Source organism: Idiotropiscis lumnitzeri, chromosome 4 (assembly GCF_059441095.1).
Source record: "Idiotropiscis lumnitzeri isolate Australia: NSW breed Sydney's pygmy pipehorse chromosome 4, RoL_Ilum_1.0, whole genome shotgun sequence".
In the NCBI taxonomy this organism is placed as follows: domain Eukaryota; kingdom Metazoa; phylum Chordata; class Actinopteri; order Syngnathiformes; family Syngnathidae; genus Idiotropiscis; species Idiotropiscis lumnitzeri.
Window position 1 is genome coordinate 30694114 of NC_142394.1, and position 26235 is coordinate 30720348.

General features: G+C 44.6%; 1 protein-coding gene across 1 annotated transcript; it reads right to left on the reverse strand.

The window, feature by feature from the left end:
- Nucleotides 1–84: 84 nt before the first annotated feature.
- LOC148339187 (suppressor of hairless protein homolog) lies at nt 85–26235 on the reverse strand. Its single transcript, XM_088293544.1, has 11 exons — nt 25947–26235; nt 8208–8246; nt 6026–6121; nt 4813–4978; nt 4405–4579; nt 3116–3253; nt 2917–3029; nt 2700–2840; nt 2453–2608; nt 1978–2081; nt 85–1339 (listed from the first exon to the last, which is right to left on the reverse strand). Exons 1-11 carry the CDS (start codon nt 25964–25966, stop codon nt 1027–1029), a joined length of 1461 nt encoding a protein of 486 aa, XP_088149670.1. The 5' UTR covers nt 25967–26235; the 3' UTR covers nt 85–1026.

A 26235-nucleotide genomic window follows, 5' to 3' on the forward strand; every position in this document is an offset into this window, starting at 1 on the left:
GTAAGGCCACATTGAATTGAAAAAGTGTCTTTTTTTTTTGTTGTTGTTGTTGATATTGTTGTCACGCTCACTTGGAAGACGCGCACTTGGAAGACGCGTCCACGTGATCCACGGACACACACACGATATGGACTGTATATACACACAGTTCTCTTGCACAGTACTAAGGCTCTCTCCTTTCCCGACTTGTACGACTAGGTTCACAAGTCAGTCCATTTTTTTTTTTGTCCGTGAAAATAATAATAAAAAAAAAAAACGCTCCAGTGATGAGTGGGATTCCAAAAAGGAGACATGGCGCACGTATTGCAGGCAAGGCAGAGGCGTTGCTTAAAGCTTTTCTTTTAAAGACTTCATAAAAACCAATGAGATTAAAAAATAGGCCCTCTGAGGTGGTTCCCCTGACACACACACACACACGCACACACACACGCACACGCACACGCACACATTCACTTTAAGATTCTCCCCCTCTAACAGAAGAGGGAAAAATAAGGGCAAGAGTTAGGGGGAGCACAAGATTATAGGAGCAATACAAACTATTTGGTAACAAAAGTGTACAATATGTTTAATAAAGGTATGGAGAAAAGTGTACCTTTGCTAAAGCTTATACAAATTCCTTGGTCCATTAAAACTATGCTAACGTCACGCTTGCGTGTCCCTTTGCGTCCTGGCGCCGCCTCCAATAAAAACACATCCCCAAAGCGCAGCTAACGCAACATGAATACTTGGGATTGGGAAGCATTTGGAGGGCAGTGCAAAACGGGAATGGGGACCGGGGACCGGGGACCGGCACACGCCGACGTTCTCGGCCACCAGGACCGGAGCACAGCAGGTGGCGTGGGGAGAGCACGCTCCGCCCTGTCCCGTCACCGGGCGGATTTGTGACATCACTCCTTCAGATTTCCCCCGCGTTTCTTCCTTTGTCCTGATCTAACCGTAATTGAAACGCAGAACTTTTGTGTTTGTGTTTTGATGAACTATTCCAAATTGTTCTCTACCTTGCGGTCTTAGCTCGGGGATCGAGCATTAGGAGACCACAGCGGCGGCGGCCGACGAGGACGTGACGCCCGTTCCGGGGCCGTAGACGCCGGCGGCCGCCTCCGGCCCGCCGCTATTGCTCAGAAGGCCCGAGTTGCTGGCCCGCAGGATGGCGCCAGCGGCGTTGCAGTGCGGCCGCGGTCCGGGCTCCGGCGTGTAGGTGAAGGTCAGCGAGGTGGAGTAGATGAGGCCGTCCTCCCTTACCAGCGTGACGGGCACTTGGACGGGCTGCCGCACCCAGCGCCAGCCCTCGCGGAAGGCCGAAATGTCGGGCACTACGCACAGCATGCTCTCGGCACACCTGCGGATCAAAAACAAACAAAAAAAACAGACACTTTTTTATATTCCAAATCATCTTTCACCATTTCAAAAAAAAAAATCCTCAGTAAGGTGCAGTCGTGGTGGTCGTTCGTTACAGAGGATAAAGGATATACGTCTAAGTCTTGTTAAATCATTTGCCTCCATGTGTGGCAACATTGATGCAATACGGCTCATCTGTGGTGTTTCTCATTATGCAATAACGGATTTTTTTTTTTTTTTTGGGGGGCGGCGCGCTTACTTATTTGTCAAGGCAATCACGACTAGATCAAAATGTTTACAATAACAAATATTGATATTCATTCTTTCAATTCGCTGATGGTACATTTATCAAATTTGGATGCGTATAAAAAGTGTGTTTTAAATTTTTTTTTTTCTTCAATGAGGTGAGGTTACCAAAACACTCCATCCATCTGCTCCTGGTCCGGCCCCTCTGGCAAATTTTAGAACCCATTGTGGCCCGCCAATCAAAAAGTTTGCCCACCCCTGATTTAAAGCAAAGGTTTTTTTTGTTTTGTTTGTTTTTTAAACATGGCCGCGATATCACAAATAGCGTGACCGTGCCTGGAACGTATTAAAAAAATTAAATAAAATGGATGAAGTGATGTGACAAAGGCACACCTGTACATTGTCTCGGCCTCGACGTCTCCGAACCACACTCGCAGATTCGGGGTGAAGTTCTGTCCCGTCAGCTCCAGCATGGCCACGTCTCCGCCGCCGTTGAGCTGCATGCAGATAAACATTGAATTTTCTCAAAAGAAATACTAATAGAGTAACATCACCATATTTGTGCTCTTTTTATTACGTGCTCAGAAGACACGGGAGGGCAGAAAAGCCAAGGCTCATAGAAAACGAGGAATTCTTATGAAGGAAGTATGTTGGAGTGACACGTGATGTGAATTCTACTTAGCTTAGAGTGGAGCGTATTTGCTGCATGTGCATGTAAATGTGCACTTCCCGTGCAACATTATCATCGGCAATTGTACACATCTTTAACCGGGAAATTTAGTAAATGACTTTTTCCTCGATCAATTTTCTCTCTGTTGTAAAGTCAAACAATCCCAAGCTCAACAGGAGCGCGTCAATAAAAATGAACCTGTAGACTCTCGACCACAGGCACAGGGGTGACAGACGACTGCACGGGGCCCATGCCCTCGTAGAACGTGTACTCGGCCTTGTCCGTGCTGATGATTGTCCAGGAGGCGCCATCGTTGATCATCTCCTTGTTTGGTTCCTTTGGGCACGGAGTGGCCTGGGAGAGTGGACGGACAGCGTTACGACAAAAGAGGGGAAAAAAAAGAAAGAAGAGGAAATGACATTGGCGGCCAAGCACCAGCACCGACTTGAAACTGGATGATCCTTTCTTGCGAGAGGCACAGGTACATGCGCTCGGTGTCCTTTAGGTAGAAGGCACACTTGTGCAGCTGTGACACGGGGTCGTCGGCGTCCAGCAGCGCCGTCTGCTTGTCCACCTTGCGGATGATCTGACGAGCGGCGTGAGAAGGAGAATTAAGGAGAGTGAAGAAAAGGAGAAGGGAAGCGCGTGGCTTTCTCGCCTACCAGTCTGGGCAGCGCCATCCCGGTGACCGAACACACCAGCTTGACCGTCTGGCCGTAGTGGATGTAACCGTCTCTCACCGTGAACTCTTCGCCCTCCGACTCCTCGTCATCCACTGCAAAACAAAAACAAGTGCTGGATTTTGGAAACGGCACAGTGCTTGGGAGCAGTCAGTGGGCTTTTGGGGCTTGGGGGTCTTACAAAGGTGGATGTAAAAGGCTCCCCACTGCTGGGAGCTGGCGTGGAAGTTGCCCCCCTCTACGTGGAGATAGCGCGTGCTGACTGTTTGGGAGCGCAGTCGATTGAAGAGCGCCACCTTGGTGCCCGACGCGATGCACACTGCGGAAAAATGAGAAATCACGCTCTGTTCACTAACCACATGAAATACATTTCATGTCATATATATATAAATAAATAAATTGTTTTATGGGTATTGTTAATGTTTTATTGATTCAATAACCTAATTAGAATTACATTCATAAATTTTAACATTGAAACATGAGAATTAGTTTGTTAATATAACAAATATGTTAAATTCAACATGATTTATTTTTTAATAGAAAAACAGAAATACAATGTTAACAATGAATCCTAGTGTGAACTGTATTTCTGAAATTATTTTATGTAAAGATTTAACAGTTTTTATGAAAAGCAGGTAATTAAAATTAAATATTTGAAGAGAATAAATCATCTAAACAACACAGTTTCAATTTAAAAGGGGTCAAATCATTGGAAATAAAAGGTCAACAGAAATATTGGGTCAAATAAAACATACTATTATGTACATTATTTTCTTAAATGTTGAGCAATTCTAAAAAAAGATTACAGTTCTTATCAAAACATTTGAATGGAAATTCAATGGATTTGACACATTTGAATCCACAATTATTAAATAAGCGTATGAAAATGGATGGATGGAATTATTAAATTTATTGGAATTAAATTGACAATTAAATTTGAGTTGACATAATATATTAAAGTGCTGAGCAATTCTAACGAATGCAATAGAAAATGAGAACGAATAATTCGTATTATTAAAAACATATTTTCAATACACATTCATTATTTAGCTTAATATTTATAAAGCCTTTTTTTTTAATTAAATGGTTAATCGTCCGGAATTGAATAAAACATTTTTTTTAAATTAACTACTGACATTCTATTCTATTGAATAATTTCTTGATGAATAATACTTATATGAAGAATTTCAAACAATTCATTCTCATTTTGGATTCTATTATTGAAATACATTAAATAAAAATCGTCTCTTCGAATGACTTTGCCCATGCGCCCCTTTCCGAAATCAAATGTGGTCCTTGAGCACAAAGGTTTGCCCACCCGTGTGTTACATGCTGAGCCCCCCCCCCCCCGGCGCACCTCCGCATTGAGAGCAGCTGTGTTAATAGTGAGATAAGCGTGGCGAAAAGAACCTGCGAAGAGCGCAGGTGTCCTGGCCGTGACATAACGCCACTCGCGGCTGCACGACTTACGGTCGGCGTTTTTCAGGGACTGTTTCTTTTTGGAGGGCTTGGAGATGACCTTGATCCTCTTGCTGAGGAAGACACCGATGTCGGTGCTGTTGCCATAGAACATCTTGACAGACAACATGAAGTGCTTTCTCTTGTCCGAGTCCGATATGTACAAGGTTTTGGCTGTGCAATAGTTCTAGGGAGGGCACATGGTGGGGGACAAGATGATTGACATCAGATTGGAACATGGCAAATGTGCAGCGGTACCTTGACTTGCGAGTTCAATCCATTTCCAGGAGCAAGCCTCGAAAACTTAATGTACTTGAACATCAAAATCAGCTTTTGCCATTTAAATGAAGTAAAATGCCATGTAACCGTCCCGGCCTGCAAGTCAAGGTAGCACTTGAGGAGGGCAGGAGGCCGTCGTACCTTCCCCTCCAAGTTAAGTTGCTGCATTTCTTGGTCGCTGTTGCCGATGCCGATGAAGGCGCACGGCTGCGACTCCTGTTCGGAGCAGCCGTCCCGCTCCATCTGCTCCTTCTTTTTCTTCCAGCCGCTGCCCATCAGGTACACACACGGAGGAGGGCAGAAAAACCTGCGTGAACCAGCAAAGACCAGTCACACTTCAAAGTGGAAATTAATTAATCGAATTCAAATCAACATCGCAATGTAAGAGAACGTCATTTTGAAATTGTAAAGGCAGCAATTTGGTGGCAGAGGAAAAAAAAAAGATTAATTTTGGTCAGTTACTGTCAGTAGGCTTAATATTTTAAAATTTATTTATTTATCTATATAGTGTCTCGAGAGGTTCAGTGCTCAATTGCAGTGCACATTTCACACACACTTTACTTATCGGTTCATGAAACAAAAATAGCTTACGTGATAAAAGTGCAGATTTGATAGAATTTCACTGGTCAAGTTTTCAGCACAGATGAGGCTTTGTATGTCTCACTGATTTAAAAATGTCTTGACTTTTAATTTCTAGCACATCCAATTTGTTTTAAGATATTTTCATTTCACCGATAAATGCTTGTATGCTTTGTATTTGTAGCTGTGACACGGCAGAAATAAATTCCACCCATTTCTGAACGAAAGCCTTCCTTCATAATTACTGTATCATTATTATTATTATTATGAAACCCAGATGGAGTGACCTGATAGTCTAGGAAAAAAACAATGACAGCTTTGGAATCCGTAAAAAAAAACAACAACAAAAAACAAAAACAAAAAACTTTACATTTCCTGGCGTTTCTCATTTGAAAAAAAAAAAAAATCTATAAAATCAGCAAAAATTTGTTGTGGTCCTCCATAAAAAAAAACTAAATTTGACAGTCTTGTGGGACCAAAGTGCACTGCACCCTATGCCACCAGCAGAGGGCGGCAAAGCATCAACAATGAGGGGGAAACATAACCAATGTTTCATAAATAAGTGACACTTAAAATCCAGGGCTCATTCGGATTCTTGAAATACTTTTGTATAGTTCTGCTTTAACTACTTGTCATGAGCCATCAGCTGTGTGGTCATAAATCGCTTTGCAGAAGCTGACCGTCGGAACCTGAATTCGGACTCTATACACACACACACATATATATATAAAATAAATAAAATCAATATATAAATAAAAAGGTGGGGAGCAGTCACCTTTTCTCGTTGCCGTAGGATTTCTGTGCAACTTTGGCGTGCAGGATCATGACAGTTTGGTCCCCTCGCTCCTTCAGGTAATTCCTCATGGCTTCTCTGGAACGGCAACGGAGATAGAGAGGAGGGCATGGAGGGGCTCATTTAGGGGTTAAACTAGTCATACAGGCAATTCTGAAAAAAAATGTGTGTTGGGGCGGGGGGTCGACTATTGGTGGCGCTAACCCCTGCGAGGGTTCACTGTACAGAGCAACACACACGCATATTGTACACTCACGTTGACCCCCTTTTAGCGCTTCCACAGCCAAAAAAAGCTACGCGAGCTCCCTCCAGCTGGGTCCATTTGAAGATGGAGATGGGAGGGGGGGGTGGCGGGGACTAGCTGGGGGTGGGGAAGGGGTAGGGGCTGACGCGCGCACGGCCGTCAACGCGCCCCTCGCTCAGGCACAGATGTCAGTGACACCTGACACGCTCGCGAGTCCCACTCTGCCTCGCAACACCACGCCGACGCTCGGGTTAGACGGGGCCTTTGTTATGGTAACCAAGAGGCCCCTCATAGTGCGTGCATGTGTGCATGCGTGGGTGGGGCCGTTTGGAAAGAGGGGGACAGCTAAAGGGGATTAAGGTTGATCCAGTTCAAAATGGAACGGCAAATTTACAGCCGGGCAACAAGGCAATTACGTTGCCGTTTCTGACTAAGTGTGCTCATCTTGTTCATTCGGGTCCACCGAAACCAGAATTGGTGCCGATACTACACGTAGTTTTTGCTCATACACTGGCTAAATAAACTCTCCGTTACTAAAAGACTGATACCGCCAAGCTAGAAGGTAGAGTCTGAGCTTTGTCAGCAAATGTTATTTTCTAACTTCTGGTATTCACATGAAGCAGTCTTGTACTTCTTTTTCCTCGCTTCTCATTTTGTAGCTAACACGTCCAAGGTTGAATACGGATGCCATCGACTTTATGTCTTTCATTTCTAAACTCATAAACATTCATGTAGAGCTGTTTGAATTTTCAGGACTTGTTGAATAACTTGCTGTTCTGGCCAAAATTCACACCAAATGTTTGGACCAATAATTTGCTTGTCTTCGTCGTCCCTTTCCACCAGACATCAAGTCAAACAGTTGGCCTATAAAGGAATCTTATTGATCGTTTGTGCTCTCCGTGGCAGCGACAATGTTTTTAGTGTAAGCAGTGGGGGTGCACTTTTAGCAACAAGAACTGATTAACAACAAAAAAAAATCATCCTGACAAATAAATTAATCACCGGGCCTTCCACCGTGTATCATTTTCCGAAATGGCACTGAGGATTCAATATTATCATCAGTTCATCAGCTTTCTTTCCAGTTAAATATTGACCCCACATCAAGTCATCCTGTAATGGCCTCAAGAATTCATTTCAAAGCCAACGTTAGCTAAGGCCCTACTCTGTCAGCACGGCCATTACACCATTGAGCTTTCACTCTTTTTTTTTTAAATATGTGACGTCATCCGCCGTGCCATTTTTAATGCCGACATCCACCTCATTGAACCCCGTAAAAACAAAGCCTCGGAACCGCCTCACAGGGCACACTGAAACTGACGTCCAAGTGGGACTTGTCTCCAAGCGCATGGATTCACTTGTGGTGCCTCATTTTCTGTCAGGCAGCAGCGCAGGCAGCTAAAAGACCGAGTCCTGCGGGGTCTTTATAGGGGAAGCCCTGTCAGCACTGGAAATACAATGCCCGACATTTGCACGGCCAGTGAGCCTGCACGTGCACACACACATTGTAGTGCACGCTACAGGGCCTTTCGCTCTTATCCATACGTGTGTGTACATGCGCGCACATGCACACGCACGTGCACGCGCTCACAAGCCGCGTGGGATGTGTGTTCTCTCACTCTACATTTGTACATGTACATACACCCCTTACAGTCTAACACACACGCCGCACACACGACTGTCTCTCTGTCACGCACACACACACACACTTGACAGATTATCTCACACTTTAAGGTTCACACCTTCGTCTCTCAGAGACGTTTACACACACATTACGCTCTCTCTCTCTCTCTGTTACAGAAACACACACTTAAAAACTCACAAACCTGAAGTAAAAACGGCATTTAGAAAGTAAGCAAATGAGCGGGAGTGTGCAGATGGGGTGTGTAGGGGTGTGTGTGTGTGTGTGTGTGTGTGTCTCACCTGGTGAGGCGCTGTGGTTGAGGGCGCTCCCCGAACTTCCTGAAGCGAGAAGACAAAACACAATGGCGGTCCGCTATTAGAAAGTGTGTAGCTGCATCATCTGAGAAAAGGCAAATGTGACGGCACAGTGCGTCCCCCCGCCCCCCCCAAAAAAACAAACAAAAACAATCTACATGCAGGAAACAAAATCACATTGCATTTGTGCACGCTGTGAATACTTTTTGTCTCGAACTCTCTGCCTCACGCGCATGACTCACAACAATGTGGACTTTTAAAAATATGGATCGATAGGCGGCAGATGCCATCAAAGATAGCAGAATGAGCGAAACCCGGCCGGCCACACCGGGTGCTTCGGAATCTTGGCAAAGAGAACGAGACTCAGAGGGAAGATGAAGATGGAATCTCTGTAAAAGGAGGGCGATCGATAAGGTTCCCACAGTGAAGCGCGGATGTCTTTGCAAGCTAATGGATTCCAGAGGAGGGGGATGAAATGAAGGAGGAACGCGAGACGGCGGGGAAAGCGCATGAGGAGGTTCCAGGCACTCAACAAGCGGCTGCAGGAATCATTTAACTTGTCTTTTTATTTCAAAATGTTCTCATAGTGGCACTCCCAAAGCAAGAGAGAAGGATTGAGACTTGCCCCAAAAAAAAGTGGAAAAAAAAAAGTGATTGACAAGCTCACAACTCCCCTTCCCCGACAAACAAATGTCGTGTTCAGTCGACATGGATCGCTTTAATTATTGGACTACTTTCCCACTTGGACAGTTTTGGCAGCATCTTGTGACATTCCAAATAGCACAAAACTGAAGCTAGTTTATGGCTTGGGGTCTACTTTGCTCAAGAAGATCCAAGACAGGAAGACACAAACGTGCTGCAAGTGCAGTTTTTCGAGGTGTTGTCGTTGGTTACCGCTGTAAATATTAATAGTTCACATGACAAGATCCGTGTTTGCTTGAGGCCAGCTCTCTTTCTAGGAGTAGCTGAAAACCAAAAGATGACTGAATCACGACCAACAAACACTTGACGTGTGACTCGGAACACAAGCCCAGCAAGAAGGTGACGGGTCATTTTGACAGTAACATCGTTTGCGACTCCCGCATCGCAGTCATGCACTTGACTTTGGAGTCAGCCGGCGCTCCCCCACCCGTCGTCAGTTGTTTCAAAATGCTTCAGATCGCCTCCAAACGGGAACTGACGCACTATGCGCTTTGGAGTTCATTGTAGGATTCGGATTTTCAGGGGCGCATCGACATCACAATTTTCTGTCTGAGCACCCATCCTAATCTTTAAAAAGCGTGACCTGCCGAACCAAAAGCATTCACCTTCAATGTTTCAATCTTGTTTTATAACAAAGAACAATAAACAATACAAACGGGTTGTTGCAACTGGGCTGGGTATCGAGTCAAATTTCCAAAATCTCTTCTATTTGATACACAAGGCCCCAATTCTGATTCACGTTGATTGATTTTCGAGTAGCAATTTTACTTTGGTATGGAAGGCATTCTCGGAAGAACCGATGCTGCGATTAGTACAGAATGTCAGCTGTAATGAGGTACATTAGCCAAAATATGAACATTTACGTTATACGTTAAAAACATCTGCCGTTATTGCTTTCGCCATATAGTGACAAGATCTAGCGTGACACGAGAAGTCATGTAAATTTATGGGCATGAATATGTTATTAAAAGTATCGATATCTGGTTTTATGTATCGTATCGGGCTATGAACAGGAAAATCGATTAAAACCAATATATCCATTTTTTTTAAAAGCCAGCCCTAGTTGGAACTGCCTAGGAAGTATTTCTCTCCAAAATAAAAAGCCTATTATCACAACAGAAGAGGACAATGTCAAACTTTTTCAGACCTCCACAGAGGGGGATGAGATGGGTGGCAAAGATGGGCTTTATTTTAAGCGATCATCCCATTACAGATCCCCATCCTCGCTATTTCTTTCCAAAACTTGAAATGGGCTCGCCTCTCTGAGCTTCTCCGTCTTCCGCTCCTGCCCGAAGCATCAAGTCAGCTGACCATCTGCTCCTGGAGGTACCAAAATCCAAACGGAAGCGCTTTTTCTGTCGCCGCTCTCAAACGATGCACTGCCCTCTCAAAGTGCATTCAACAAGCCGCTTGGTTGTTTTTCAAAGCCACTTTTATTTCTTGCCGTTCAACACAATGCAATACTCGAGCCCTCGTTTTAGTCACTTCATTGTTTTCAATTATGTTCAATTGTCTTGTTTTGGACATTTTGTTTGTTGTTAAAAAATGATTTGAACTTCTCCATATCCCGGATGTACACCCACTGTTGGAGGATTTGGAATCGACTCAAGAGGATTAACGGAGGTTCACATTTTCCCCCCACAACCAGAAAATCGGATTGATGAGGAAAACACAAGAGTGACGACACCGGTAAAATGTGGACTACAAGGACATTTCTATCTGAAAGGAGGAGCATTTCAGCTTGTAAGAAAGTGTCTGGTTTCCCCGCCGGAGGGGCTGATAGCAGATCCTCGTAGTGACGGCTCACCTCATTATTAAGATGCCTCTCCCCTCCCGTGATGGCCACGGGACAATTCGGTGACATCCCAAAATCTATCAGAAAGACCCCATTCGAATCTGGACGGCGCATTAGTCATTTTTTAACGACATGAGCAGCAGCACAAAAGAAATTCCATGCAAACGAGACAAAGGCGTTGAAGCAAACGGACGGAGATTTGCCTTCAAGCGCAGCAGCATGAAAAACAGGTCTCGCCACGCAAAATATTCAAGAATCCTGGGAAATTGAAGCCCGTAATGAATACCTGCGCTCTGATGTCACAAGGGTTTCATAACAAAGAATTAAAAGGGAAGTCGAACCCCCCAAAACAATATTTACAAGAATGTGTTCTATGCAGGCCCACAACTGCAGTCCAAACAGGGCGTTGTGATTAATATTGCGTTTAAAATAAATGCATCTGTTTTTAGACCTCTCAGGGGGTGGCCATTTTGTCACAGTTGGTGAGAGCTCAGCAAACGACCAATCAAGGCTCAGCTTCAGAAAACAGGTGAATGATGATTGCTCTGCCCAATCGCAGACGCCGCACGACACCCTTCGGTCCTCGTTGAAAAGTACACGGAGTAGAAGTGCACAAGGTGTTCCGCTACAAGCGCACGAAAATGGCACAATTGGGTCGTCATCAACTTGCAGCATCCAGTATGGCGGCACGGGTTGTTCTTTTAACAATTTTGCACTTTAAAATGATATTAAACAGTAAAGTAAAAACTTATTTGCGGCTCCTGCTCAGAAGGTCGCATAGCGCCACATGGACAATTCGTTGCACTGGTAGGATATCAAATAAATGCCCAAACAGCTTGCTATCGTCTGCAACATTACGCACACGACATCTGTTGGCCGCACACGTCATCATCGAGAGGGGGTTGAAAAAGAAGTCACGGCGAGGGCAGCCAAGTCGGGGCACTAAAATTGTATCTGAAGCAAATGAGAAGGATGAGAATTCCGGAGGTTGAAAAGACGGTGAGCGGGACGATTTCCAAGCGCGCCGGGGTTGGCGCCGCACTTGATGCGGCGTGCGTCGTGCCCTCCATGCGTGCCCACCCGTGCAGCGGCGACAGAAGCGCACCTACGGAAAATGCTCCACAATCTTGCCTCTTATTCATTTTCCTATCATTTTATGAATGTTATAACTTGCCTTCCAAGAGGAAATTAAATGTCGGGGGGCGTGCCGTGTGTGTGACGCCAACCTCTCTCCTCTACCTTCTACAAGTGTGGACCGGTTTGGAAACAACCAAATCTACTTTCCCATCACCAGATGAAGTTATCCTGCAGCACGGTGCGCAAGTGGTTAGTATGTTTGCTACACATGTCTTTGGATTCAAATTGTGGATGCTCAAGCATCTTCCAGCATTCCAAAACCAGCCCGAAGACCAATTAAAAACAAACAAACAAACAAACTGAGAAATGCATAAAAATAAACATATTGATTTGTTTTTTTGTTGTATTAATTTCCTCCAACCTATCTGCTATTGGAGCAATCCAAAAGTAATTAAATGTATTCAAGTTACATTAATATGACGGCACTTTGATGACATTACTAACTACATTTTTAACTGTATGCATGAATACATTTAATGGGGAGACGCATCTCATGTTTGGAATAAATGTGTCATATATTCTCATACCTACGGTTGCTGACTATTGTTTAATAGTATAACTTGATCAAGTCTCTTCTAACAATTCATACTACAAAATAAATTCCTGCTCATATCAAAATCGGACATTACTCTCAACCGTAATCTCGGTATCAGATCGGAAGTGGAAAATGTATCGGAACAACACTAGTGCTCAGTCTCGCAAATTCTTGCTCTCTTATACATATTCTCGCTCCTGCTATCTATCAACTAAGGACCAAGCGGTCAAGTAAAGTCGAAAATGGAGAACAAAATAACAGACGCACGAGAAGAGAACTTTCCACCCTCCACATTTTTACAGCCTCTGTAAATGACACAGGGGGAAAAAAATGTCAACAGTCGAGGAAGGCGATTGTGATATCAGATGACGGCAAGCCTTGGTGAGGATTCAAATGAGGAGTAAAGTGTCGTACGAGCAGACGCACGTTCAATGACTGCTGATGAGCCTTCTGACCCTTCTGGCTAACTGAGTGCAGATGGTCGAGGTCTGGACGCTGGCCTGAGATGCCCCGCTTGGTGGCTCAAAGCAAGAGCAAGGACTCGGCTTGTGTGCGTGCGTGTGTGTAGTTGGGCGGGTCGCAGTCTGCACGCACACTTTGCACACAAGGCACCAGCTCCATCTGGCTTTGACATGGGAGACCTTAATGACAGAGGCAGAAAAAGCCAAAGAAAGGCCTCCCCGTTCTCCCTCCCCCTCATTTTCCTTCTCTCCAACGCTCTCCCTCTTCACCGCACTCTCCATATGGTCTCCGGACAGACTTTTGAACAACTCCTCTTGGTCTGGCATACGCTCAACGTGGCGCTAACCGGACACATTAACGGCACACTGCAGCCCGGAGGCCGGAAGGCACCGATAATAATACAAAGCGGACGCATGACGTTTCCAACGGGTGTCGGACTCTCCCAAGCGTTTGAGAAGACGCTTTTAGGAAGCAGCATCTGGATAAATGGACACAAAATAAGGAGTGGGGGGAACTTATAACCCAGAAGAAAGAGTTTGTTTTAAGCAATCAGAAGCATGAAGAAAGTAACTTCTAGAATGAGATCAGGGCAAGGAATTGATTGAAATTTCCTAAATCGATTCGAGTTAAGGAGTTCATGCAGTGCTAATTTTACTTTCTTATGAACGACTGAAAAATAATAGAAACTTACTCATCTAACTTGATGCACCAGTAAAAATATGAATATTTTCATTCAGAATTGAACTCAATGCACTGACATTTATCATGCATTTTATTGAACATGACTATCAGAATAATAGTTGAAAGCAATTCCAACCACAGGGAGGGAGCGTAAAAAAAAAAGTGTCAAAATCACGACTGATTTAACCACGGTCTGTTTTAAGCAATTTATTTTTTACCAAGACATAGTTAGCTAAAACGGCTTATCAACGCACATTAGCATTGACGCCTCGCTCGCATTGGATGCAAAACAGCTCCTCACGTCAACATACGCACACTTTGTTGTCCTAACAAGCAAGCACTCGCTTGATATTGACATGAGCGAGTTCATCGTTTTACTCGATTGTCACGGGAGATTGCCACGTTTGATCACGATGCTGACCTGTGTCTTTGTGAGCATGTGTTAGAGATATACGCCACATTGTGGCGGAATGAGGTATTACGCCTAAATGGTTCAAAACAGGTTTTCCAACCATACATTTTGTGGGTTGCTTATCAATTTATGGTTGTATGAATCAATAGCGGGATATGAAAAGGAAACTGATTCTAATCAAATCGATTATTCAAACCCAGCTCTTAAAAAGATCAACAAAATACCAAGTCAAAATCATTTTACAGCTCTGAGACCGAGCACAAAGATTTTTTGTGTACCCTGACGAAGCGCAGTGAACTACAGTGACTCCCGATCAACATGAAGGCTGTCCTAGACTCACCCACGATCACGGAAAAGCCACGATATTTTGAAATCCCATTTATTAAAACAAACCGCTTCAAACACATTTTACGCCCCAAATTGCAAGCACACATTGTATTGTTTGTGAAGCACGACACCGTTCACGAATCGTAAAATGCAACCGAAGCGATGCCGACTGACCACACGACGCGATTTGACCACCTGTGGCCTTTTTTTGTCATTCACTCCATGACCTGCATCGTGTTTTCTCGCAATCACACACTTTCTCCAACGCCGTCTGCTTGCGAGTGAGCTTCCTAAACTTGTCCCGCTTCCACCGTGTTGGCATTTCTTTCCCTCATAACCGACGTTTTACGGTTCTCCTGCCATTCAATAAAAGTCTGAAAAGTGAAAACGCTTGCTATAAAACGCAGATGTTACGCCATGTAGCGTCTATTTCTGCGGGGTCACGGTCGATTAAGAGCGCAATCGAGGGGAGTGGGGGTGGGGGGGGCACTGTATTGCTGCAAGGCCCTCGGCAAATGCCGAGGCGCTTCAACTGTGTTACAACCTGCAAGAAAGCTTTTCAGCTCAGACCACCGATGACATTCCAAACCTGTAAAAGACAAATCGAACAGGGAACACGATGATCTTGTAAATGGGGAAAATATGCGGCCACAGAGAGAGGTTGGGGTTTAAGGGTTGAGATGGGTCATGTGCTTGGGGGACGTGGGATGGGGGGAAGCGGGGGGGGGGGTTGCTGTCAAGAAAGAACGGAGGGGGATGAAGCGCAGAGGCCTTGAACCTTGAATGAACCACACTTTTCCCGCTTCTCACTCGCGGCTGAGCTGATGACTCACTGCTGGAACCAGAGCGCACCCGGGGGGGGGGGGGGGGGGGGGGGGGGGGACGCCTCGCCGGGACAGAAAAGTCGACCGCAGAAACACCGTTGCGCTTGTATTTTGGCACCGGGAAAAGATTCTGCAAGACCACGGGCCGCTACAAGGATCCTAGCCGGGGGCTTTGGGCCGGCTAATGGATAACTGAAACATGTTGTGGTGGCCGCGAGCTATTGACACTTGCATCTTTTACCCAAAAAAAAAAAAATAAAGCCGGCGCAGAGCCGAGTACATCAAAGTGCAGAAATAATTCGACATTCCAAGAAATCTCAGTCGATCATCTGGGAAGTTTGCCATCAATTATTGACGCATTATTAGCCACAGTCAAATATTTCAAGAATCTATATTCTCATTGTACTCAATTAAACATTAACGGCCTTGTTTGTACAAAAAGACCGAGGCAATCGTAAAGACGAGCAGCCTCAGGCAAAGGGCTCAACCGCTTCGCATTCAAACGCAGCCACCAAGTGAAACGACAGCACGGTCGTTCTTGTTAAGAAGCATGCGCACGTCCACAGACCGAGGCACTGAGGAGATGATTTTGCCAGGCTGCGGAATCTCGCCTCTTTTATGCAGAAAGCCCACAAAAAAAGGGGGCGGCATGGCTCAGGGCTTGAGTGGTCGTCGCAAAACCCGGAGGCTGTGGGTCCGATTCCCGGCCCTTGTGAGCATGTCAGAGTGTCCTTGGACAAGTTGCTGAAGCTCCGCTTGCTCCTGATGCTGCATCATCAGGAGATAAATGAGAAATGAGCGTGACGCGCCAAGAGTGCCTTAAAAGGTACAAAAGCGCTAAACAAGTAAAAGACCAAAACAAGCCAAAATGTCTGAGTTGAGAAATCTCTGCGCTTAAGCTCACCAAATCAACTTGCATTCCGGTCGAACTGAGAAGAAAAAAAAAAAGTTTTCCTTAAACAAAGAGGAGGTAAGCTCAACTTTGACGCTCAGAAAACATTGCATCTCGTCTTCCCATCGGACATTTCAGAAAGACCTTTTTGACTGACCCGTCCATCGTCGTCATCACATTTTATCGTCCTGCGGGAGAATATCCGGCCAACAACGTCCGAGAGCACGAAAACAAGCTTGTGGTGGAAAAGCTTTGCTGGCGTCAGCTATTCCGATCGCAGCTCGACTTCAGACCTCTACACACCAATCCGACGCCAGCCTTGAAGTTGTCAAGACGGACCGGAAAATGAACTACGCCGGACCTTCTGATCTCGCGTGAAAAGTAGTCGTTCCCCTCCACGCCATCGGTGGCGCTAGTCACATGCGCAGCCTTTTATGGTGATGTTTAAGAACGGCGGCCTTTCGTGAATGAGACCGATGACTTTGTCTCTACGCGCTTCTGTCCAGCCCGCCCTTATGTCCGTAGACGGAGGCTTTCGTCACTTCCAGTGCACCGATTGGCTAGCAAACAGCTAATCACGGGGCTCAACTGCGCAATATAAATAAAGTTGTATTGTATATAACGCAACAGCCAGCCCCAATTCGACATGTTGTATCGCACGATCGCACCCCCCCCACAGCTCCGACGTTCCATCGGCCGACGTCCGATTGGCGTGTTGAGGCCTTTAAAAGATTCACAGCAGCAGTTGCGCATGAGGAACGAGCGTCAGCCATCCCCAATCGCCGTTAATCTTACAAGATTCACACCGGCGGAGAGGAAACTCCATCATTGTTCCAGATTGGATGTCAAACCACTGTGGGCTAATGTCAACTTGATTCTTAATAGTCGTCATATGATACAACGCTGGCCAACACGTGTTGCTTTACGACACGGCCATCAGGTATGCTCCAAGCGTGTGGAAATATTTTCCCCAGAAATGAGACCGATTTTTGCACAAAAATAATAAAAGTACAAGTGGAATAGGAACTATGAAAACGAGAAACTGCAAAAACATTCTGAGCCTGCCGTGTCCCATCTGACGCCACGCAAAGGAACACAAAACAAGACTGGCCGGTTTGTTGAATCGAAAACGTGCAGGACGCCAACCTAAATAATGAGCAGGAAATATCTTGCCCTTTATTTTTGTCCCCAACATTGTGTGATCATCCACAGAATTTGAAAAACGTAAGAAACAAATTGCTCTTAAATGTAGGAAGTAAAATTAAAACGTCGTCAGTCAAAAATAAATGAACAAATAAAAAATTCAAGTAAAATGCACACATAGGAGAAAAAAAAAATGGAACGGAACCGAAATCCGAAATGCGTTTGCAGCACATGTCCGCCCGTCTGTTTGGGCTCAACTGAGGTAGAACTCTTCCCTTGTAATGAGTAAGTGCGGTGGCCTCGTCTGCTTCTCTCGCTAAAACAACATAAGCGCCATCTGCAAAACTGCTCGTACTCTAATTACAACGTATACGCTGTTATTCCCCCCCCCCTCGGCCTGTTGCACGCCCGACAACAAATGTCAACCGCCGAGCCCAAAACAAACCAAAGCAGCATGCGCCATTTGGTACCAGGCCAGAGAGAGACTGAAAGGCATTTTATTGATCAGCAATTCCTCTTTTGCTATTAAAATTCTCCGCTTATTGCTTTGCGTGAAACCGGACGGCTAACGCGACTGACAGGTGGAGGACTCGTGGATTATCACGTAGTCGCTCTTGCAAAGGCTGCACAACTTAGCAGCGCGTGAGCAAAGACACTTCCGCCAGCGGTGCCAGACTGTTCTGAACCAGTTGAGACATTGCCAACGTTTCCAGAAGCATCTCAAGCGGACCGACAAAAAGACTTTTGCGGACAGTGCAACACAAATCTGCGGGCGTGAGTTGACCGTTGCCGTCAAGGTGGGCGTTTGTTGCTCTCTCGTTCAACGAGCCATCCTTCACTCGGGTCGCTATGAAAATGAGTTCACTGGGCCACCGTGTGATGTCATGTGCTGCTCGAGCGGCAAAGTGCTGCCATGTCTCCATGCGCATTTTTCATTCCAGCCAAAACTAGAGCGTAGGCGAGGAGCGACTAACTCGATCTAACAAGAAAACAAATGTCCATGTGCTGATTTGATTTGGCGCAATGACCGATGCCAAAGCAACTTTTAATACCTGCCGTTAATTGCACATAAGATGCAAAACTACCGAGTCAGGGGAGGCAAAATGGCGATTAGGGCATAATTTGGACGTTTTCTACTTATGGGAGTTACTAACTTTGTGGCCAGCACTTTAGACACGAGTGACAGTGGCTTGACGGAACATGCATGTGCGGACATGGCTTTAGAGAGCGTCCGTCAAAGTGTGCGATTGTTCTTTGCACCACAATCAACAAAGTGTCCCGCAAAATGACAGCCGCGGCCGTTACTTCATTGTGATTGTAAGCGAGCGCCAGAAACCTCCTGACGTCAACAGCCACAGGAATGCCACCCGGCGGATTCTTCTGTGGAACAGCGCAGCAGCCTTAGTTAAACAACCGCACAATGCGGAGAAACATTCGGCGATAACAGTGCACCTTTCCTGGAAACTAAACGTGCCTTTCTTGCCGCTGTTTTTCTTGACTATTTTCCTGACATTGGAGAACTCGACGTTGTGCCGCCGCCTCGCTTTATGGAGTTGGGGGGGGGGGGGGTCATCTGTGGGTAAACGATCGGGCTGGTGTCCCCACAGGCTGACTTGCAAAATTCATGGAGCAACTTTACAAGGAGCAAAGGAAACAATAGCGATTAGCAACAATTTATTAAAGATAAAAGATAAAGATGTCCTTCATTAGTCCCACAATGGGGAAATTTGAGGTGTTACAGCAGCAAAGATATAGATCACGATTACATTTGCACAACACGGTAACAAAGCCGCAGTGCTCGGCGAGGCGCAGTTAAACCTGATACACATTCATAAAAGCTCTTATTAATTCACATAAAAGATACATTTTTCAGTGTAGATTGTGCCATTCTTCCATGTCCCATTTAAATTAATTGTGGGATTGCATTAATTATGTTCACCGTGAACAGGGGACTTTTTCTAAGTACTTCATTCCGATTTAATGACCATCACAAAAAAAGTAGTCACACTACAAAACTTTGGTAGCTGGAAGTTGCCTTTTAAAGACGACACAGGTTTGTGTCTTAAGAGTAACGCAATTTTCTGTTTCGATATCGCGTACACTGCGAGAAGTCAAAGTCAACGAGTAAGTAACACGCCTAAACACGAAAGTCTGCAGAAATGAAATGCCTCAATTCACTGGAATGATGTTCTTAGGCAAGAGCATGCCAAATCTATACTTGGCGTACTTGGGCCTGAGCGCACAAACAGCGAATAGATGCGTGCAAAAGCCTTACTGGGAATGATGCTTGGGGGACAAAACAAAACATGCCTTCAAAACTTGCCAAACAGAACCGCGGCACCTAACATGCATGACACACTGACCAACATTGTGAGAAGAGACAAAAGAGCGGCTGCAAGCTCGCTCGCGACGACAAGCCAGCTTGCTGCTTGCCACTCCACTCTTATCGAACGCGGTTGCGACTCGCCGTGGGAGGTGCAGTCCATCGGGGCTTTCCCCACACGGTAGATTCTGTGTTTCCTTTAGGGAGGAGCTTTATTTTTTCCTTGCGTGTGTCATGGTAGAAAAGGTTTCATTGCACTTTGGTGGCGAGCATGCGCCGCTGAGCCGCTTAAATATCAATCGGTCATCTTAACACATGAAACACAACAACGTCGCTTCAGAACGTAAGCCAGCCAGGGGTTCTTTCTTTTTTCCACACACTGCAAAGACATTTAGGAAGTACACAACTTTATGACCCCGTAAAGTGAACTCAGATATTTCTTTCTGAATACATTTGAAGGTAACTGCTAAACACGTGCAAAGACAAAACCGTGCAATTCTCAACTGCAGAGATAAAGCGTTAATCCGTTTCTCACCATTTCATTTTTTGCAATATTTTGAGTGTGTGTGTGTGCCTAACGTGGCGGCCATGCGACACAAATTGGGAGTCTGACATGAATCGCCCCTCCTCCACGGTGTAAAAACTTGCTCGCATAAGCAGTTAACTGTCGCAACATTGACGTGCACTTAAGTGACGGCCAACGTATGAGCGCCTTGTTGTCATGGCGTGGAGCACGAGCCGGTGGGATAGAGTCCATCAACCTGACGCTCTAAGGGTTGGCATAAGAAAAGGTTTGAGACCAAGTAGAAGACATTTTTCCGGGCTGTTGATTGACAGCTGAGCGCGATGAGTTCAGCGCACTCAACACTCAGCAGACACGCCCACAGCGTCCGAGGCCGGAGACAACAGCTTCATTTTCAGGGTTTTGAAGCCTCATTTCATATACTTGCTGCTTATTTTAATCATTCAAATTGGCTGGATTGTTAACGACACGCTTTGTCTACCATTTTCCCCTTCTCTCCTACAAAAAAAGCAAATGACATTATTCAAAGTTTTTTTCCCCCCAATTTGCGGGACTTCTTTGGATCCCAAACAAGCTTTGAAACATTTTTTCCCAACATTAACTTGCATCAACTTCCATTTGAAATTAATTGCCCAGTCATACCATGTACTTTCCAAAGGCTCATTGGCAATTGTTCTTTTCCACACAAACCAACTGGTCACTAAATAATCGTGACTGAGGACAAAAGCATACCACAGGACAAACATTTTGTCTGTTGGCGGAAAACCGACAAATTCCTATCAAAACCACTTGAACATTGAAAGTTGCTCAGCACTTCCCCACTGAAGCTGAACGACAGGAAACGCTCATCACACAGGCAGAAGCGCTTCGTGTTTTCTCAATGAAACATCCTGAATGTGAGGGGACAGCGGGGACGAAAAGCTGCTGACGCTGAAGCCACCGCGCCTCGGCAAGTCGTCTCCAGAGGAAGCGCTCTCGGAAGAGGACAATTCGCGGTAGAACACCGGCGAATCGCTCCAAAGCGAGCGCCAGCGGCGAGGTATCCGCCGCCTGTGGGATTAGCGCTCGTGCTCTGCCGCGTACTCGACTGCCTTAGCCAACAACAACACCGCCGAGAGCAATTTGGCCTCTGTCAAACATGACGGCAGCGCTCTTTGCAAAGCCACACTGGCCAGAGATTTACATGTGAATGCGCCGTCACATTCTGCCGGGCAAACGCCGGAGTCGTGACTGAGGAATCGGCTCGAGTCAGTCACACAAACTTAGCAAATTTTGTCCCTTTGGGGGTGCCGGCCTCATGCTCTCCACTGTTGCATTTGTGACTTTGAATGTGTGTGGCTTTAAAAGGCGGGGCCTGGCCTGGTGTGTGACATGTGCATTAGCCAATGAGACTTCGCTGGGATGTTTTTAGCTCAAAGTAGCATTGGCGTTTTTTCGATAAAGTGATTGAAACGATTACATGCAAACTAGCATTGGTAGGCTAGTTTTATTTTCACAAGTCTTGGGACTTACTGGGCCAACCTCGGGTATCGTATTTTGTCATATAATGACAAAGTGTGTGCTTGTACGACAAGAAATATTCCTTGAAAATTTAAATATATCTTGAAAGAACAATTCAAAACCAAATTATTAAGAAATTAAAATAAGATTATCATAACAGCAATTTAAAAAATACAATAACTACAAATACTGTTTGTGCTGTGCGCGCATCGGCAGTGTAGTGTCGTGCACGTGTAGAGTACACATTTACAATGAGAAAAGAACAACAGAAGAGAAAAGATGCAATTGAGCTGTAATAAATAATATAACCTGTTGCGCCGTTGAGCATTGTTGTATGACTTGCGTGTTCATGAATATGTTCCAACAGTATTTTGTGTGAAAATATTTGTTAGTTGAAAGTCGCGTTAGCATGTCGAAGGGATTTTACATTGACTTTAGCATGAACATTGGCGACGACGCGCATTTAAATCCTACAATGTGTGCAATTATTTTGGTTGTGTGTTCAGTTTTATAGTCAACTCCAAATGAGGAGGCATTGACAGGTTAAAGCACGATTATTATGTTTTAAAAATCAAAATCATGATTACAATTCCATTAAAATACCTTGTGCCGATAATCGTAGACGTGCTGTGGTGTTGCGCAAGTGCTGCTTTTGTTTTACAGAGTGATCACAAAACTTGGACACATTCTATCTATCTAATTATTTCGGTGATTCGATGCACTCCTGTCAAGTGGCTTTTCTCCTCTGAAATTTTCATGTGAAACCCCAGACATTGGTGGAGCCAGTATTTCAGTCATATCACATAATGGATACAAGATGAATGACAATTGTCGGTCAAGAAATCAACAGAGAGCAGTCGGTGGTGGTGACCCAGCGGAAGGGGCGCCAAAATGTGCTCCGGGACCGCCATGTTCCAGCACTTTTGACAGGGTGGACAAGGGGCGCAAACGTGGGGGGTTGCGGGCTTGGCTTTTAGCTCCGGGACAAGCCTGCGCCACCATAAAGGTCAGCGCGTCAACATCTGCTGCTCTCTGTGAACCTCTCCTTTCATGAAAAGGGAAGCCGGCAAGAAGAGAGGACCCTCGGGGAATGGATACACGCGCACGCACACAAAACCGCCGTTGTGTCACGGCACTCGCTACGCACCCGCGTTCCCAATCAACCAAAGCCAAGGAGCCCAGAAGCGCACGCTGATGCAAACAAATGGCAAAAAAAGAAAGGCTCTGCTTTTTAAAACACGGAAAACCATCGGTCAGAATTAACCAATCACATTCAAACTCACGTTAAATGGGAGTCAGCACACACCTGCCACCATTCCAAATGTCTGAGCCAGCTTCAATAAAGTGAAGGTGTTCTAGGAGGCTTTTCCTGACATTTGCTTTCTTGCAGACAGCGGAAGGTTTCGTGCCAACGATGACTGCAATTTGGAACTGTCCACAATTCTGCCATCTCAGCTGAAGAAAAAGTGCCACCAAAAATGATGCGGCCACCACCAAGCTTCACTGCGGTGGTGTGAACTAAAAGATAAAGAGCCGTGTGTGCTACAAGAGAGCGTTAAAAACAATAAACAACTTTCTTCCTGCATGATTTTTGGTTTCTGGAAAGAAATGACTATTCTCGGAAGATTGTGACAATGGTATATTTTTCTTGAAAAAAATGTCAACATTTCAGTAATATTGCTATTACTTCAAAAAAAATTATTCTTCTGCTATTATTTATTCTTCTGCTACAAAAAAAAAGATCAGAAATTTGCATTTTTTCCTCCTCACAAAGTGAAAACTGTCCGTAGTCTTGTAAGTTAAGCACTTTTTCCTCCCCAAAAATATATTCTCGTACGATTGCTAAAAATGCGTTTTTCGCTCAAAAGAACTGAGCTCAATATTCATAAGGATGCCACCCCCCCCCTCAAAAATCAGTCGTAGTCTATTTGAATTGATCATTTCGTTCGGGAAAAATATGATGCTATTTTTGTAGGGTTGATTCTATTTTTTTTTAAATAATTCAACAATATTTTCAAATTATTGCCATCTCTTTTCTTCACCCCAAAAAAATATCTTCATAAGATTGCATTTTCTGTTTCAAATATAATCATGTTCTCATCAGAAAGAAACTTTTTTTTTCTCCATCTAAATTTTCCTCACAAAACTTTCCAGTATGGCTTTGCTATTTCTGTTCTTTCTTTTCTGTTCCCAATTCCCCAAATTAGGTGATGGCGATTCACTTGGAAGTGGCTGTACTGAATTTACACCAACTGACCGGTACAAGATGGAAGGCTCATCTTCGGATATGCTGCCATGGATATTACGGCCCTGGATGAGGACCCACTCCACTGAAGTCATCTTCCTGCAGCGCTTCATTCAATTGACTCTTATATTATCTCATCTATTATTGCATAGCATCATTGTATGTGTCAAATGTTGCCCAGTTGGCATCCATTGCAGCCTGGTCATCCTGGAAGGGGGATTCCCCCAAGTGTGGTCCCTTCTCAAGGTTTCTCACTTTTCCCCTAATGAGGTTTTTTGAGTTTTTCCTTGCCCTCCTGGGGGTTAAGATCGGGGATGTCGATTGTGGCTATGGAAAGCCCTTTGAGACTGTCTGTGATTAAGGGCTATACAAATAAAATTGACTTGACTTAATATGCAATGGTAGTACTTTTTCTAAACTTGCAGTAAGAGAAAAAAAAAAAAAACACAGCAAGATATATCATCCGGACAGGTGGCCCACCACCCAGACTTGACCCCAGTGCCCTCAAACATGCTCCCTCCTTCCTTCTTAACGGAATAAAATCCATCCACACATAACACACACCTTCACTGAGAGGAGACCAATATGACTTTGTGACTGTACTACATCAAAAAAAAATGAACACCAGCAACTAGAAAAATTGTGACACTTCCATGGTGAATGATGACACATTTCCCACCAATTGATCACAAGTTTCCCATTAGCAGCCCGATGCTGACGTGTGAAAGTATCGTAGATGTGTTACCTGGCGGCAATAAGTGAGCAGGCTTGACTCTGCGAGTTACCATGGGTGTGTCACGTTTTATTTATTTATATACATTGATCTATTTTGTTTCCTTTTTTGACAAAAATCCTGTAAGATTTTAAAAAATAATGTGCAAAAACAAGTCGCAAGATTAGAACCTTTTTTTAAATATCACTTTGTTCTCATAAGTAAACATTTTCCCCAGCAAAAAAAAAAAGAAAATTTTGAAAGACTTCTACCCTGTTCTCGAAAAACAACTCTAATGTAATTTATTTATTTCCCCAAAAACTACAACTATGTTCTTGTCGGAGAGAAAACGTAATTTCCAGAAAATAATTTTGACAAAATTGACAGCTTGTACGATTGCTACATTTTCTCTTAAAAAAAAAAAAAAAAAAAAAACATTTGGGGGCCAAGACTGCTACTTAAAAAAATTCTCAGACTTCTTAATTTCCTAAAAATAATTTTAAATTGCTTCATTTTTTTCTTTATTAACAGAAATCTATTCTCAGCTTTAAGATATTCTTTCTCAAAATGTATTGCGTAGTTTTCGTAAAATTGCCACATTTTCCCGAAAAAAGGGCCATTTCAACTATTTTTGTAAAAATACTTTTCCCCAGAAAAAAATTTGCATTTTGTGTAAGATTGTTACTCGTTTTCTCTAAAAAAATAAATACACAAAAACGCATCAGTTGTAAGATGACATTTTCTTCTCAAAATATGCAACTTCATTCTCATAACATTGGTAAAATGTCCTCTATTTTTCTAAGACTATATTGCATGAGAGTGCCACTTTTTATTCTAGCAAAAGCAAATTTTTAATGGTTAATCTTACCTCCTGGCAAATGCGAATATTTTGTAAGATTGTTACTTTTTTGTTAATCAGTCGTACGATTATTGATTCCCTAAAAAATACGACTTTATTCTCGCAAAACCAAACTTTTTCGTAAAAAAACAAAGCAATTAATTTCAGATTTCTAGTTTGTTTTCTCGGGCAAAACCACAAACATTTCGTCCGGTTCACAACGCAGCAACGTGATTCACTCGGATCTTGCTAGCCGGCATCCATTATCGGACAGCCCACTGCCCATAGGCAGCAGTCGTTCCCCGTCTACGTTGCGGGAGCACATTCGTGAAAACAAAGCCGAGGGACAAGCAGTTTCAACCGGACGCTTTCCGGCGCGCGTCCACGGAAGTCCTTCTTCATTTTGTTGTCGTTTTCATTAGCTGGCTAGCACACATGCTAACAGCTCGCGTGACGCGAGCCCACCAAACGCCGCAACAAACAGTGGGGGAGAAAGAAAAAAAAATAACGCAAAACACATTAGAACAAAGAAACAACGTTGTGTGATAAGCGCAGCGGCGGACAAAGTAGACGTGGGGCCGGGCGAAAGCACACAAATATGCGGCGGTGCCACGCTTGTTGACTCGGATTCACTTGAACTCCCCGACAGCAAGCCCCCGAATCTCAGACTCACCCTGTCACAACAGGCGCCATCTTCCACAAACTCTCACCAAAACTCCAATACTCGCGATATCCTTTTTTTTCTCCTTCGTCTTCTTTTTCTTTTTGCGTCTGTCCCCGCAGCCCCGGCAATCCGTCGAGACAACAAGAGGCCGAATGGAGGTGTCGGGACGAGGGAGAAGGGAGAAAGGGGGTGGGTAAGGAGACACAAGAGAAGGGGAGGCCACACTTTGGCGAGGGGGGGAGCGAGAGTGAGCGAAAAGGGCAGACGCCACAACAACAGGCGTGGGAAACTTCCGAGA